Source organism: Paroedura picta, chromosome 6 (genome assembly GCF_049243985.1).
Source record: "Paroedura picta isolate Pp20150507F chromosome 6, Ppicta_v3.0, whole genome shotgun sequence".
In the NCBI taxonomy this organism is placed as follows: domain Eukaryota; kingdom Metazoa; phylum Chordata; class Lepidosauria; order Squamata; family Gekkonidae; genus Paroedura; species Paroedura picta.
Window position 1 is genome coordinate 67925174 of NC_135374.1, and position 13870 is coordinate 67939043.

General features: G+C 42.0%; 1 protein-coding gene across 3 annotated transcripts in view; it reads left to right on the top strand.

The window, feature by feature from the left end:
* Nucleotides 1-13870, top strand: part of CFAP47 (cilia and flagella associated protein 47) — a 277930-nt gene that overhangs the window by 178931 nt on the left and 85129 nt on the right. For all 3 annotated transcript variants that reach the window (XM_077342939.1, XM_077342940.1, XM_077342941.1), the window contains exons 52-54: nt 3780-3955; nt 7445-7552; nt 12353-12464. In XM_077342939.1, the coding sequence (XP_077199054.1) occupies nt 3780-3955; nt 7445-7552; nt 12353-12464 (396 nt within the window). The remainder of the gene's footprint in view (nt 1-3779; nt 3956-7444; nt 7553-12352; nt 12465-13870) is intronic.

Sequence of the window (13870 nt, forward strand, 5' to 3'; positions counted from 1 at the left end):
GTCATAGGAAGTACTAAACTGGATCCGCAGGAGCTCAACAACCACCGCCCCAACTCTCACTTAGCGTTTCTGGGGAAGTTGGTTGAAAGGACTGCTGTGGATCAGATATCAACATTTCTAGAGGAAACTTCAAGCCTTGACCCATTTCAGTCCAGTTTCCGACCTGGCGATGGGTTAAAGACAGTGCTAGTTGCCCTGATGGATGTCCTCTGCTGCCAGGTGGACCGAGGCAGGTTAGCGCTGCTTGTACTATTAGATCTGTCTGCAGCATTTGACACAGTCGATCACGAGCTCTTAGCTCACTGCCTCACCGACACCAGGATATGGGGGACAGCCCTCAAATGGTTGATCTCCTTCCACCGGAGTTGCAGACAGAGGGTAGAAATAGGAGAGTATTTAAACATCACCAGCTCACATGTGGAGTCCCACAGGGAGCAGTCCTCTCTCCTATCTTATTTAACATCTTCATGCGCCCTCTTGCACAGCTGATGCAGAGGTTTGGGCTAATTGCCGCCAAGCCAAGCCAAGCTACTAGTTCCCTACTTGGCCCCAGAACACCTAGCTCCAGTGATTCATGTGATGGTCACCTCTAGACTGGATTTCTGCAACTCGTTCTACACAGGGGTGATTCCATGGCTGAGTCTAGGAGCACCTTAAAGACTAACAAAATTTGTGACAGGGGTTTGTGAGTCACTGCTAGCTTTTTTAGATACAGCTAGCATGTGAGTCTATATCTTGGAGACTGAGGTTATGTCAGATGCTGAATGACATTAGCAGGTGAATCACACATAGAAGGCATGATTGGACTAGGTGTGATCTGCAGAAATTCTATGTAATGTCTTATTCTGTCCTAGCCTAATCTGTATAAGGCACAAAGTTGTTAAGGTAAAGCTAATAAAGAATAGATAACTAAGAGTCATACAGTTATATTGCCTAAATTCCAAAAACAAAACAAAAACTATGGGCCAATTTATTCAGTAAAGGAGAACAGCCCTACATCTTGTCTATCAGATTGTCTTCTGATAGATTCCTAAATTAGTTTATTGTGGCATACTTCCAGGTAAGTATGCATAAGTTTTCAGACTTTGCAATCTGACCTGATAGGAGAGAGAGATAAAAATAATTGACACCGAACCTCCAATAGCACTATTTCCAATCGTTTGTAATCATTTATATCTGGAGCGAACCCCTAGTCTTGATTTACAGCAGCCTTTTTCAGAGATCCTTTTTCCTCCCTCCCTTTTTCAAGTTTATCTTGCAAGGGAAATAGGGAGGGGGGAAACAAATGGCAGGAATGGAGGGGAGACATATTTTAAGCAGCCAATTCGTTGATACAGTGGAGGCTTCAAAGTGTACTTACAGGCTTCATTTGTAGTTTTAATTCACCTTGGCGGAATGGATTGGAGTTAGGAGTTAGAAGATGTGAAACGCTAGAGATCCTAGTGCTCTCAGTGACAGAGTGGAGGCTATTCCATTGGTCCCAGGTCTTCACAGATCCTGTTTTCACCCCTTCTTTATAAGATAAATGAGGGGAAGAGGAGGGAGAATCAAACCAGTGGAAGGAAAGGTTGTCAATAACTGGTACAGATTTGAGCTCATGAGCCAAGTTGCATTTATGAAGAAGGTATAGCTGCCCCCATAATTAGCATAGCTTTTCTGAACTCTGAAAATTTATTTCTGAACCTCTTTCCCAGTTCCAAACTTTAGCACCATCCTTATTTCTATCTGTTTTGCAGATAAGATAGTGTGGAAAAGGATGTCACGTCTTTAACATGGATAGGAGGAAGCTGCCCACATTTTAGGGAGACTTTTTTAATGCAGGTGTTTGCACAGCTATATGAGTATACACGTGAAGCCAGTTCTAGGGTTATGTGTGTGTGACTATGTCTTTTTTTTAGTCCCAGAACTGCTGTCAGTCTTGCCTGGAACTGGTGGCCTTGATTCTGTGCATACATAAAGAAGTTCTCTTTTGGGGGGAGGGATATACCCATCCCTAAATATTTTTCTGCATACCTAGCCCCTCCCAAGTTTATGGGAAAATCTCTCTTTCTACCTGACCCCGTTCTGCATATTTTAGCCCTTGCAGATGGAGCCAGATTAGTTATTAGTTGTATAGGTGCATAGGAAATACATAGATACATAAACTACCTCTTGCATCATTTCTGTGACTTTTCCCTTTTCATTAGTTAGGAGAGAATATGCATAGATTAGATATCACTGCACATTCCACCAAGTTAATTAGTATTTTAGCTCTGCTGATTGATCTTCCTGACGCTAGGTGGAGTACCTGAGGTTAATACTTATTATAATAGGCCAAAATGTTAAACTGAAATCAAATGTCATCAGAACCACCGGATCATTTTCAAAGATAAATGGATGCTTCACATTAAAGTATAAAAGAAACAAAAATAATCAGGATACGGCGTATTAGAAATATTAGAGAAATTGTAATTTTTTTCTGGATGTTGTTTGATGCAGGTCAATACATAGTGTCTTCTTAGAGCAAAGAGCCTCTTGTGGCGCAGAGTGGTAAGGCAGCAGTCTGAAAGCTCTGCCCATGAGGCTGGGAGTTCGATCCCAGCAGCCGGCTCAAGGTTGACTCAGCCTTCCATCCTTCCGAGGTCAGTAAAATGAGTACCCAGCTTGCTGGGGGGTAAACGGTAATGACTGGGGAAGGCACTGGCAAACCACCCCGTATTGAGTCTGCCAAGAAAACGCTGGAGGGCGTCACCCCAAGGGTCAGACATGACCCGGTGCTTGCACAGGGGATACCTTTACCTTTACCTTTTTCTTAGAGCAAAATGCCAACTTACATCTGTTTACAAGACAGATGTCCATCAAAGCTCTTTCTCATCTCTAGTTCATGTTGCCATAGTGTAAATTGCAGCATTTCTCAAAACTTTTTCCTTCAACATTTCTGATATTATTTGTTTTAGAAGGCTTTTGTTTATTTGGAGTCTTATGTAACAGCAAGCAGTGTTCCAGAGATAAAAACCTCAGAATCGCTGCTATATAGGGCAGTTATGTGACAGGACTGGATTAGAAGGAGGTCAATAGGGTGCAAACTCTCTTCCATCCTTTAATGCTAGCGTCTATAGGACAATCATAATATTTTGCAATATTTTGTTGTAGCTCCATCCTTGTACTATTTATTTAGTACCAAAAATGTATGGATATGTCATGGAAGAGAAGATTCTTTAGGCAGGATCCAGGCAGATCAATAGCTGTTGCTGTACATTTATTCTCTTTAGGACCAGCATGTTTCCAATAGGAGAATCAGCTCATCTGTACTGCTTACAACATTCCTTTAATCATATCATGTTGATAGAATTTTTCTTTTGATTGTATGCCTTTCCCACTGAGAAGCTTGGAGAGTCACTTTAAATTGCTTGGGGGGGGACAACTTTTTAAGTAACTTTCTGCCAATTCCTATAATAGGCAAATAATTCAGAAAGGCTGGAATTCTCTGAGAATATCCAGAACAAATGTCAGTTTTTTGGCTTTTTTTTTTTTTTGCATGGAACTGTTATCCCTCTAAAACTCGCAAGTGTTTCACATGAACAAAGTTTGAGCTCAGTAGCACCTTTAAGACCAACATTGTTTTATTCACACTATAGGCTTTTGTATGCATGCACACTTCTTCAGGTATTTTTTATGTGAATATTAAGGTTGCACTATCCATTTCCATTACCTATTCAATAAATAGATCTGACAAATATGGATGTAATCCACTGGATACTGTTTTGAATACTTATAATTGTTTTTTTTTTCATTTCTAGGATACTACTGCCATTGAAATTCCAATAACTAATCCCACAAATGACATTCTGATGTTAGATGTTCTATTAGATATTGCTGTACTTAGCGGTGAAAAAAGCCTTCTTCTTCAACCAAAAGAAACATTATGTTATGAAGTAAAGTACTCTCCAGCTTGTATTGGCAGGTTAAAAGGAAGGTAAGACATAGCTGCTTATAGAAGTAGTTTCACTTGACCTAACAGTGCTTTTTTTATGTTCAAGCCAGTCATGAGACTGGGAGTTCTAGGAATAGATCTGCAAGCATTATTTCCATTAACAGAATGTCCTTATGAGCCCAATTCAAGTTGGAGCTATGGTACAAGAATCAGGGAAGGAGGTTAGGACTACCATCCCTGTGCTGTTTTCCCAACCTGAAAGAGCACAATGAACAAGTTACTTCCACAATTTGAAAATCACACATTTGTGAAATAGGAGCTAATTGAAGGTATTTATGGTCAGAAAAAAATGAGCCTCTTGTGGTTCAGAGTGGTAAGCGGCAGAAATGCTGTCTGAAGCTGTCTGTCCATGAGGTTGGGAGTTCGATCCCAGCAGCCGGCTCAAGGTTGACTCAGCCTTCCATCCTTCCAAGGTCGGTAAAATGAGTACCCAGCTTGTTGTTGGGGGGTAAAACGGTAATGACTGGGGAAGGCACTGGCAAGGCCACCCTGTATTGAGTCTGCCGTGAAAACGCTGGAGGGCGTCACCCCAAGGGTCAGACATGACCCAGTACTTGTACAGGGGATACCTTTAACTTTATGGTCAGAAAAATGGTATCTGTATAAAGGAGAAACTTAGGACTCTTGGGTCTACATGCACTTACAGCAGTCCTGCCCTAAAACTGGGAGCTCCATTCATAAAATGTTGAGCATCACATTTTGTTTCTCCTGAGTAGTATTCATTTTTAGAATCAAACTATACATTAACTTTAGTCACGTATTCTCCTCTGCCACACAGCAGTTGTGGAAATCTGCATTAAAAAAAGAATTGTGCGGATTTGATTCTCGCATAAAATCTATGTGGGAACATCATGTCCGGGGATTAAGAGGGGAGGAACAGGACTTCAAGAAGCTGGGCTACCAATCTCCAGGTGAGAGCCTGGAGATCTTCAAGAATAATATCTTATCTCCAGGCACCAGTTCCTCTTGAGAAAACAACTGGAAGGATGTAGGAAAGAAACAAAAAAGGAAGGAAAGAAGAAAAGAAAAAGGAGGAAGGAGGAAGGAAAAAGAAAGGAAGGAAGAAAAAGAGAAGGAGAGAGGGATGGAGGAGGGAGAAGGAGAAAAGCAAGAAAGGGTGAGGGAGAAAGAAAGAATGCAAGAAAGCAAGATATATAGCAGGAGGGAAGGAGGGAGAAGGAAAGCAAGCAAGAAAGAAGTGAGAGGAGGAAGGCAGAAAGAGGGAGGGAGGGGAAGTGTGGGGGAAGAAGGCACTCTGTGTATGTGTGAGAGAGGGGGGAGGGGAGCAATGAGGAGCTTGGGAGAGTGGCTGGCTTCAACACCTCCAGAAAAGTCAGAGACTTGCTAACTTCTTCCATCACCCCGCTCTGCCCCAGCCATGATGTGTGAACTTGCTTGGCAGTGAGGAGCTACAGGGAGGTTCTGTAGCTCCTCACTGCTTTCCTCAGAGCATGCGTCCACCAACAAGAGGCTGCAGTGGCTACAACCTCTGCTGCCTCCTCTGTCACTGCCTTTTGTTGATCTGCTCTGCCCCAGCCATGTGAAGTGTGAGACAGCTGGATGATGAAGAGCTCCAGGGGGTGGGGGTGGCCATCTTCCATACCACTTTCCTCAGGGCACACCCATACAGCAACAATGCATTAAGCTTAAGAGGCAGCAGCGGAGGAGGTGTCAGGGGTCGTAGCTGATGCAGCCTCTCGGCACACACCAAAGAAAACAGCATGGGAGGTGGCCACCCTCACAGAGCTCCTTGTTGCCTGGCTGGCTCACACTTACCATGGCTGAGGTGGAGCAGAGTGAAGAAATTACCAAGGATCTGACTTGTCTGCAGCCACATCCTCCATGGGAGCTATTATTGCTAGCCTCCAATCGAGAGACGGAGGTCACCTGGAATTATAGCTCCTCTCCAGATGTCAGAGATCCATTCCTCTGGAGCAAATAGCTGTTTTGGAGGGGGGGGGTCTGTAGCATTCTACCTTACTGAAATGGTTTCCCTCCCCAAACCTAGCCATTCCAAGGCTCTACCCACAAGTCTTCAGGAATTTCCCATCCTGGGGCTGGCAACCCTAAGGGGGAATTGATCTCTGTCATTGGAAGTTCCCTTGTGGTTCCTTGGAGTGCTGCCACCACCACTGCTCCTGGGACGGGGAGAAAATAAACTGTAAATGTAGACCACCACAATAACAAAAGAAAGATTTACATTAACACCACCATGTTATAAACAACTCAGCCCCAGGAGATCCAATTAGGAAAAACCTGCAAATACTGTAACAATAAAAGCAGTAGCAGAAATCATAGAGGTGGGCTAAATAATTTTCATTTTGGGGGTGGACGGGGGGAATACATGAAGCAGAATTATTGCATTTGAACCCCATTTCTGTTTGTGATTGTGTCTTCTGTGATGGGTTATCTCATGACTCATCACCTTTACAAATTGACCAACTCCTACTATGATATGGTAATCTTCCTTTACCAAATACTCTTTAACCCATAAAACTGGAAGAGACAGTCCTCCTTCCTGTCACTCTCTTAAAAGCAGCACATCCCACTTCCCAAATACTTGCGAGGAGGAAGTGTGAGAAGGAAGAAGCCCAATTAACCAAAATGGGACTGAACTATCATTAGACCGTGGCATCTTTCAGACAACCTTAGTATTCCAGTTTAACTCTGAGGGGAAATGGTCATGTATGAACCAAGTATAGGATTTATGAGGTTAACAAACAACAGTAACTTTGTCTACAAATAAATGCCAGATAACTTTTCCCAGTCAGCTGTCAATTCTTAACTGACTTTCTCGACTAAAGAAATCCATTTCAATCCCCTGTCATTCAGGGTTCTCAGACCAAGTTACAGCATTAACCATTTACTGCTTGTCATAGACATGCTTCAGTTTTTCCTTATGTTGAAATAGTACTGAGTCTGTCCAATGCTTCTAATCTGCTGTTATGGTTATCAAGGCATACAGACTATGGAAGACCAAACAAATGGAAAAGGAAGTTTATGCCAGGATCCAGTGAAACTACTTTCCAAAGCCTAAAAGGGCATTATGCTTTCTTTTTCTTGAATAGCAGCTCTATTGATGCATTGTAAAGTGCTTTTGAAACTATGGAGCAATAATAAGCCAGTTCTTATTGCTTTTCAAATTATAAGCATTTACATTTCCACTGGATTATAGTAAACATTTTGTATTCTGACCACAGCATTAAAATAGTCTACCAAAAAAGAGAGATGGTGCTAATTATCTAAGTATATTCAGATGAAGACTTGTAGAGAAAGTATCAATAAGTATGAAAATTGACATAAGATGAAAACCCTTTTGCAAAACCCAGATATTACATATTTTTAATACTGTGCACTTAACATTACAGGCATTTTCAAGTGAGTCTAATTAATCACCAAATTGAGTTTAGTTAATTATTTTTGTGAATGTAGCTTTTGTGAATGCCACTCTGATGTTAATTTTCATTTTAGTGTTGTATTTGTGTCAGAGAAGACAGGAGAGTTTTGGTATGCATTGAGACTGAAAGCTGAGAAACCTCTGGCAAGAACATTGCCTGAAGTAGAATGTGAGCTTGGAAAGTAAGTATGAAATCATTGCTTTAATTTCTCCTAAATATTGTCATACAATATATGATCACCTGTCTTTCTCCATTATATTACAGGACATGGAAAGTTCCTTTGAATAGCTAGCCTTTATATTTTTGAGACACTATTTTGTTGTTTCATCCCATTCTCGCGAGTCTCTTGGACTCCTTGAAATATTTTTTGCTCTCATTGCCATGGAGTCTAATTTCAAACTTCAATACCTGCTGGTTTCCATTTTAATTAAACTACAATTGGCAGACTTAATTCTCTTCCAGTATGCACTAAAATATGTTCCTCTTCCCTCCCTTTGTACTTTTAGGTAGGGGTCTGGGGAACCCAAAACTAACATTCTCTATATTGTGATGTTTTAGTGTAATATAATATAACTATAATATAATATAACTAGAAGAGCCTCTTGTGGCGCAGAGTGGTAAGGCAGCCGTCTGAAAGCTTTGCCCATGAGGCTGGGAGTTCAATCCCAGCAGCCGGCTCAAGGTTGACTCAGCCTTCCATCCTTCCGAGGTCGGTAAAATGAGTACCCAGCTTGCTGGGGGGTAAACGGTCATGACTGGGGAAGGCACTGGCAAACCACCCCGTATTGAGTCTGCCATGAAAACGCTAGAGGGCGTCACCCCAAGGGTCAGACATGACTCGGTGCTTGCACAGGGGATACCTTTACCTTTACCTTAATATAACTAGAGGCAAAGCCTGTTGTATCCAGGAATACGGGTGCTAGAGATTGGCATTGGGAAGAGGAAGGGAAGGAGTTGTCTACTCTATAAGGACATGGGGTTGAATGTGTGTTGTATGGGAGGTTGTGGTGGCGGGGTGGCAAATGAGGGCATGGGTGTGGAGATATGGGTGTCAAGAACTTGTGGTGTGGAATATTCATTGAGTATGGGAGAGGACTGACCTTTGGGAATTGCGGAATAGTGGTTACAGATGAGCTTTCCAGAGCCATGTCTTCAGATATGTGAAGGGGAAATCAGACTGGAGACTCTTCTTAGGGGGAAATTTAATGGCAACCAATTCCTACCAGTTCTGCATTCAACATCATTTCCCTTCTTTCCCCCCTGCCCTAATACACATGGGGTAGTCACAGTACACAGGTGTCTACCCTGCTTCTTCTGTCTCCATTTTTTTACTGTTGATAAAATGTTATGTGGCCAAATGCTTCTTTCATGGCTGCTCCTTAGAAGAAGAGGAGCTGGATTTTTGTACCCTGTTGTTTACTATCCAAAGGAGTCTCAAAGTGGTTTGCAAACACCTATCCCCTTCGTCTCCCCACAATGGACAACCTGTGAGGGATGTGGGGCTGTGAGGTCTGAGAGAACTGGGAATGGGCCGCAGTGACCCAGCAGGCTTCAGGTGTCTCAAAGCAGTTTCCAATCGCCTTCCCTTCCTCTCCCCATAGCAGACTCTCCGTGAGGGTGGTGGGGTAGAGAGCCTCAGTTGGAAGATGGCAACCCTAAGAGGAGGTCCCTCTGTGCACAGCAGTCTTGACCTTAGTTAGGTTTATGCACACCTAGGTAGTGTGGAATTCCAGAAGATGAATTTACACCAATCTGGCAACCTTACCTCCTCTCTGCAATGTTTTCTTGATCTAAAATATGTCAGGGGGTGCTAGGTAGCTGTGGGGGCATTACACACTTTTGAGGCCCCACTTTCAGACTTCAAGGAGTATGTTCCGACCAGGGACAGCCAACCTCCGGGTGGGGCCTGGAATTGCTGCTCATCTCCAGCTCTGCAGGAAAAAAAATGGCTACTTTGGAGGGGTGACTGTGTAGCATTGTATCCCCCTGTGGTTTAGGGAAGCCAGCCTCCAGGTGGGTCCAAGAATCTCCTGGAAGTACAGCTCATCTTTAGGCAGTTAGGCTGAAGGGAAAGCTCTCCCCCCTCTCATGCACCCCTTCAAAAGGAATGCACATGGCCCCAGAATCTACTTGGTTGCTTGGCTGGTGATGTCTGTCCTTCTGAAGCCTGAAACCTACTGCTGGCAACTGCAGTCCCTATTGTTGTCTGCAAGGCCAAGTCATTGGCTTATAAAGGTGGATCACCTAGTTTCCCCCAAAGTCTCACTGTCTATTTTCCTGTAAAGCTAAATACACTTTTCCTGTAAAGCTAAATTCTGGGCCACTTATATCTTTGAGTTCATAGGAGTTTTTATTTACCAGGCCAAGCTTGAAAAAAGTCACTTTAGTTCCCATGTCTCTCCAGCCATTTACTTGTTCACTATTTACAGCTTCAGGCTGTAAATATTCTTTATTTAGATCTTCCTGAACTTTCCAGACTCGCAGGATTGATATTGGTCTGTCTTCCTGTCTGTCTCTCTGCACCCCAAAATACAAACAGTTGCTGGTAAGGGCTAGCCAAAGCCCATAGCCCAGGAGGGACACATCCACAACCACTCCACCCCAACCCCAGTCTGTGAGCCTCTACCCTCCTCCAAACCTCCAGGCATATCTCCAACCCAGGGGTAGCCAACCTCCAGGTAGGGCCTGGAGAGCTCCTGGAATCACAGCTCATCTGTAGAGTATAAAGATCAGCTATCCAGGCAGAAAGGGCTCCTATGGAGTTTGGACATGGTTGAGAAAAAGAAACATTTAGGTCTCCCATGCAGGTTGTTGTGGAATTGAATTACTTGAGGCCTACTGCACAGGGTTGTTGTGCAGATGAAACAGAAGGCAAAAGAACCTCTGCAACAGCTTCCAGTTTCACTGAGCCCATCCCCACACCCCTTAGCCTTTTATTTATACTGTGGAACGCAGTTTACAGATGTGTAATATAATATAAATGTAGTATTCTATATTCACCCTAGGGTTGCCAGCCTTCAGATGGGGCCTGGAAATCTCTTGAAATTTCAACTGAATTTCAGATGATAGAGATCAATTTGTTTGGAGAAAATGGAGAGTATTCTCTGTGGGATTACATTTTGACTTGGCCTGTTGGATGCACATGATAGTCTTGCCAGCAGTAGGGTTGACTTTCCAGTTACGTCAGTTTAAGGCAGGGCACTGATCAGGACTGATCCCTTAATAACCAGACTCTTGGCATTGACATGTGAGGAGTAGACATTTCAGGCTTTAAAGCAAGCAATTTGTTACAGGTGTTAATGAAGGACATAGTGGCAGGCTTTCTGGTGCTCAATCTCTATTCCTTTTAGCAGTTCTAGTTGGCATGTCCTTCAACACTTCACTGACATGAATGAAAGTTGCCCATCATCTGGATTTTATGAAAACTTGTTGATATAAAATAAACCAGGTGAAGGAATATTGATTGGGGAAATGTGTGTCATGTAATTTTCATCATTCCTCTACAAGGACAAAGAATCACTAGTGCTTAGATAATGCTGTCAGCCCTGAGAGAACTATTGCTAGCGTGTTGTGACTTTCAATGTTTTATGGGGTTTTCAGTTATATGACCAAAAAGCAGAAATGTCATAACTTGTATGCTTTCCTTTTGCATACCTTCAGCTATCCCTTCCTTCTACACTGATGGAGAAAAGGAGCTCATTGTTTCTTCCTGCGCTCCTTGTCTTGGGGATACTGTATTTTAGAAGAGAGTTCTGACTGTAAGGATGCTCTGAGCTCCAGTATGATGCAGTGCCACAGAGATAATGTTCCTTAATTAGCCCCTTTCCCCCTGCCTGTAGTGCATTGGTTTTTTGTGTCCTTGTAATACCGTCATCACATAATTTATACTGACTTTTCTCATTAATTAAAATTAATATGGAAATTATAACCTAGTACAAATAAAACCAACATTGTGAAATTTGGAGTCCTCAAAAAAATCCCCACCACCACCACAATATTCCTTTTTGTAGTTACATTTTCAAGAATAGTAGCAAATTAAGAAATAAGATTGCGGGTGTTACACAAGCTTGTAAAATATGCCTTCAGTTTTATAATTCATTGGGCTGTTTTGGGGGGGATGGGTGGGGGGGGAGAGACATAATTTATATTTAAACCTAAAGATTAATCATGATGGTTCAACCATAAATGTAAAGGCTGTTCAAAATGAAATAGGACAAAAATAAGGGAGTGAGTAAGGGATGTAGAGTTTGTTTTAAGATAGGCTATGTACAAGGTCAACTGAGTGCTCAAGGTTGCAAAATGATCAAGAGGAATTACAGCTTTGTGGTAGTAAATCAAATGCTTTGGGAGGAGTTACTTAATTATAAGTTGGCCTTGACAGTTACTTGTGTTGAAGGGAAATGCATGCATCATCATTTATGGTTTGGTTATCATTAATATTTGTCCAATTTTACTGAGGGCAAACTTTGCAGCATTTATGGGTTATGACTGTATTAGGGAAAATATATATGCATAACCCTTTCCCTGCTATCATATATTTCTGTTTAACAGCTCTGCAACCGATGCATTACTAAAATGATCTATACCATGTTTAGTCTTGGAAAGAGAGCTAAATTGATCATAAATATCCCAGTCTTCAGTTCAGGAATAACAAGGTTGTGGTCACTGATAATGTATTAATTATATTATTTTAAAATTGTGGACTGAACTTTAGTCATTGCCTGTTACTGATATGAACATAGCTTGAGAGTCCCTGATGACTCAAGTTAAAAGATTTCAGAAAGCAACTCTGAGAATGACATAATAACTAAGAGTTACTGTTTGGTAGAGGTGGAATGTATTGGTCTTGAAAGATTATATCCTTATGTATTCTTAAATTCTCTTAATTTTCAAATAAGGAAAAGTCAGTTGACTATTAAGTAATACCAAAATCAATGTAGTACTTTTTATTGATTTAGTCTGATTTTTTGCCTTGTTACAGGTGGGTCCGTCAATATATTGCTCTGGTTAATCCTACCTATGAGAGTCTGGCATTCAAAGTTGTGAACAACAATTCAGCACATTATTCTTTGGAGATAGACTTCCGAAATCCTGTAAGTTCTGCAATGGAACACTTCTCAGTTATTACTTTTGTAACCAAAGCCATAACAGCCAGCCATCACATACAAAAGGGAAGCCACAGTGGAATAACTTTGTATTCCCAGAAGGTTGGAAAACAAGTATTGTAGTCCCAATACATAAAAAAGGGGATAAAACAGACCCACATAATTACCGTCCAGTTAACTTATTAAACATATCTTCTACGATATATGGTAAAACTGGAAGACTGGGTCGATAAAAATAATGCAATCTTTCTAGACCAAGCGGGGTTCAAAAAAGGACATTCCACAATAGATCATTGCCAAACTCTTTACCGTCTGGCTGCTTCTGGAATGAATGGTCCAACCAAAACTTTATATGTGGCTTTTGTTGACTTAGCAGCAGCCTTTGACTCAATCGAAAGGGAGAGGCTTTGGCAGAAACTAGACAGGACAAATTTGGATAAGCGTCTTTTGCACATTTTGCACCAATTACATACTGACACATTAACAAAAATTAAAATGGGACCATCAGGATCTCTAACAGAGGATATTCCAATCAGAAAAGGAGTCAAGCAAGGATGTGTCCTGGCCCCTTTGCTCTTTAATTTGCTTATTAATGATATAGTGCAGAGACTAGCCAGCACACAATTTGTGGCACCCTCTATAACAGGGGTAGTCAACCTGTGGTCCTCCAGATGTTCATGGACTACAATTCCCACAAGCCCCTGCCAGCATTTGCCGGTTGACTACCCCTGCTCTATAGGACAGCAGAAAATCTCAGTCTTACCGTATGCGGATGATATGGCCCTTTTCCCTCTGACCATAGTCGGACTAAGTAGACAGATTGGGTGATTACTGTAGGGAGGAAGCGCTAACTATTAACGATCAAAAAACATAAGTCATTATCTTTAAAAGAAAACCAAAAAGATCAACTTGGAGCATACAGGGCACCCAAATCTAGCAATGCAAATCATTTAAGTACTTAGGTGTGACATTCTCTGAGACCCTGTCATGGAATGCTCACATAGCATCCCTAAAAGCCTTAGCAATAAAGACCTTGTGGGCACTCATGAGATTTTACCATACAAAGGGGGGGACACCTATAGACCCAGCTATCAAACTGTTTACAACCAAAATCATCCCCAGCTTACTGAAGTTTGGGGCTGGAAGGAACAAGCACTCAAGTGGTTTAGAATCCATTCAGAATACCTTCATGAGACGTGTCTTAGCTCTTCCCAAAGGGGCACCGGCCGCCTTGATGAGGGCAGAGCTTGGACTTCCCTCTTTTAGAGCTCATGCTCACCTAGCCCTGCTAAAATGGTAGAAAAAGAATATACTGTCTATTAGAAACTCTTTTAGTCATCAGTGCTTTAACTCTGCCATAGAAGTTAAAGACCTACTTTCTACCTTCAAAGATG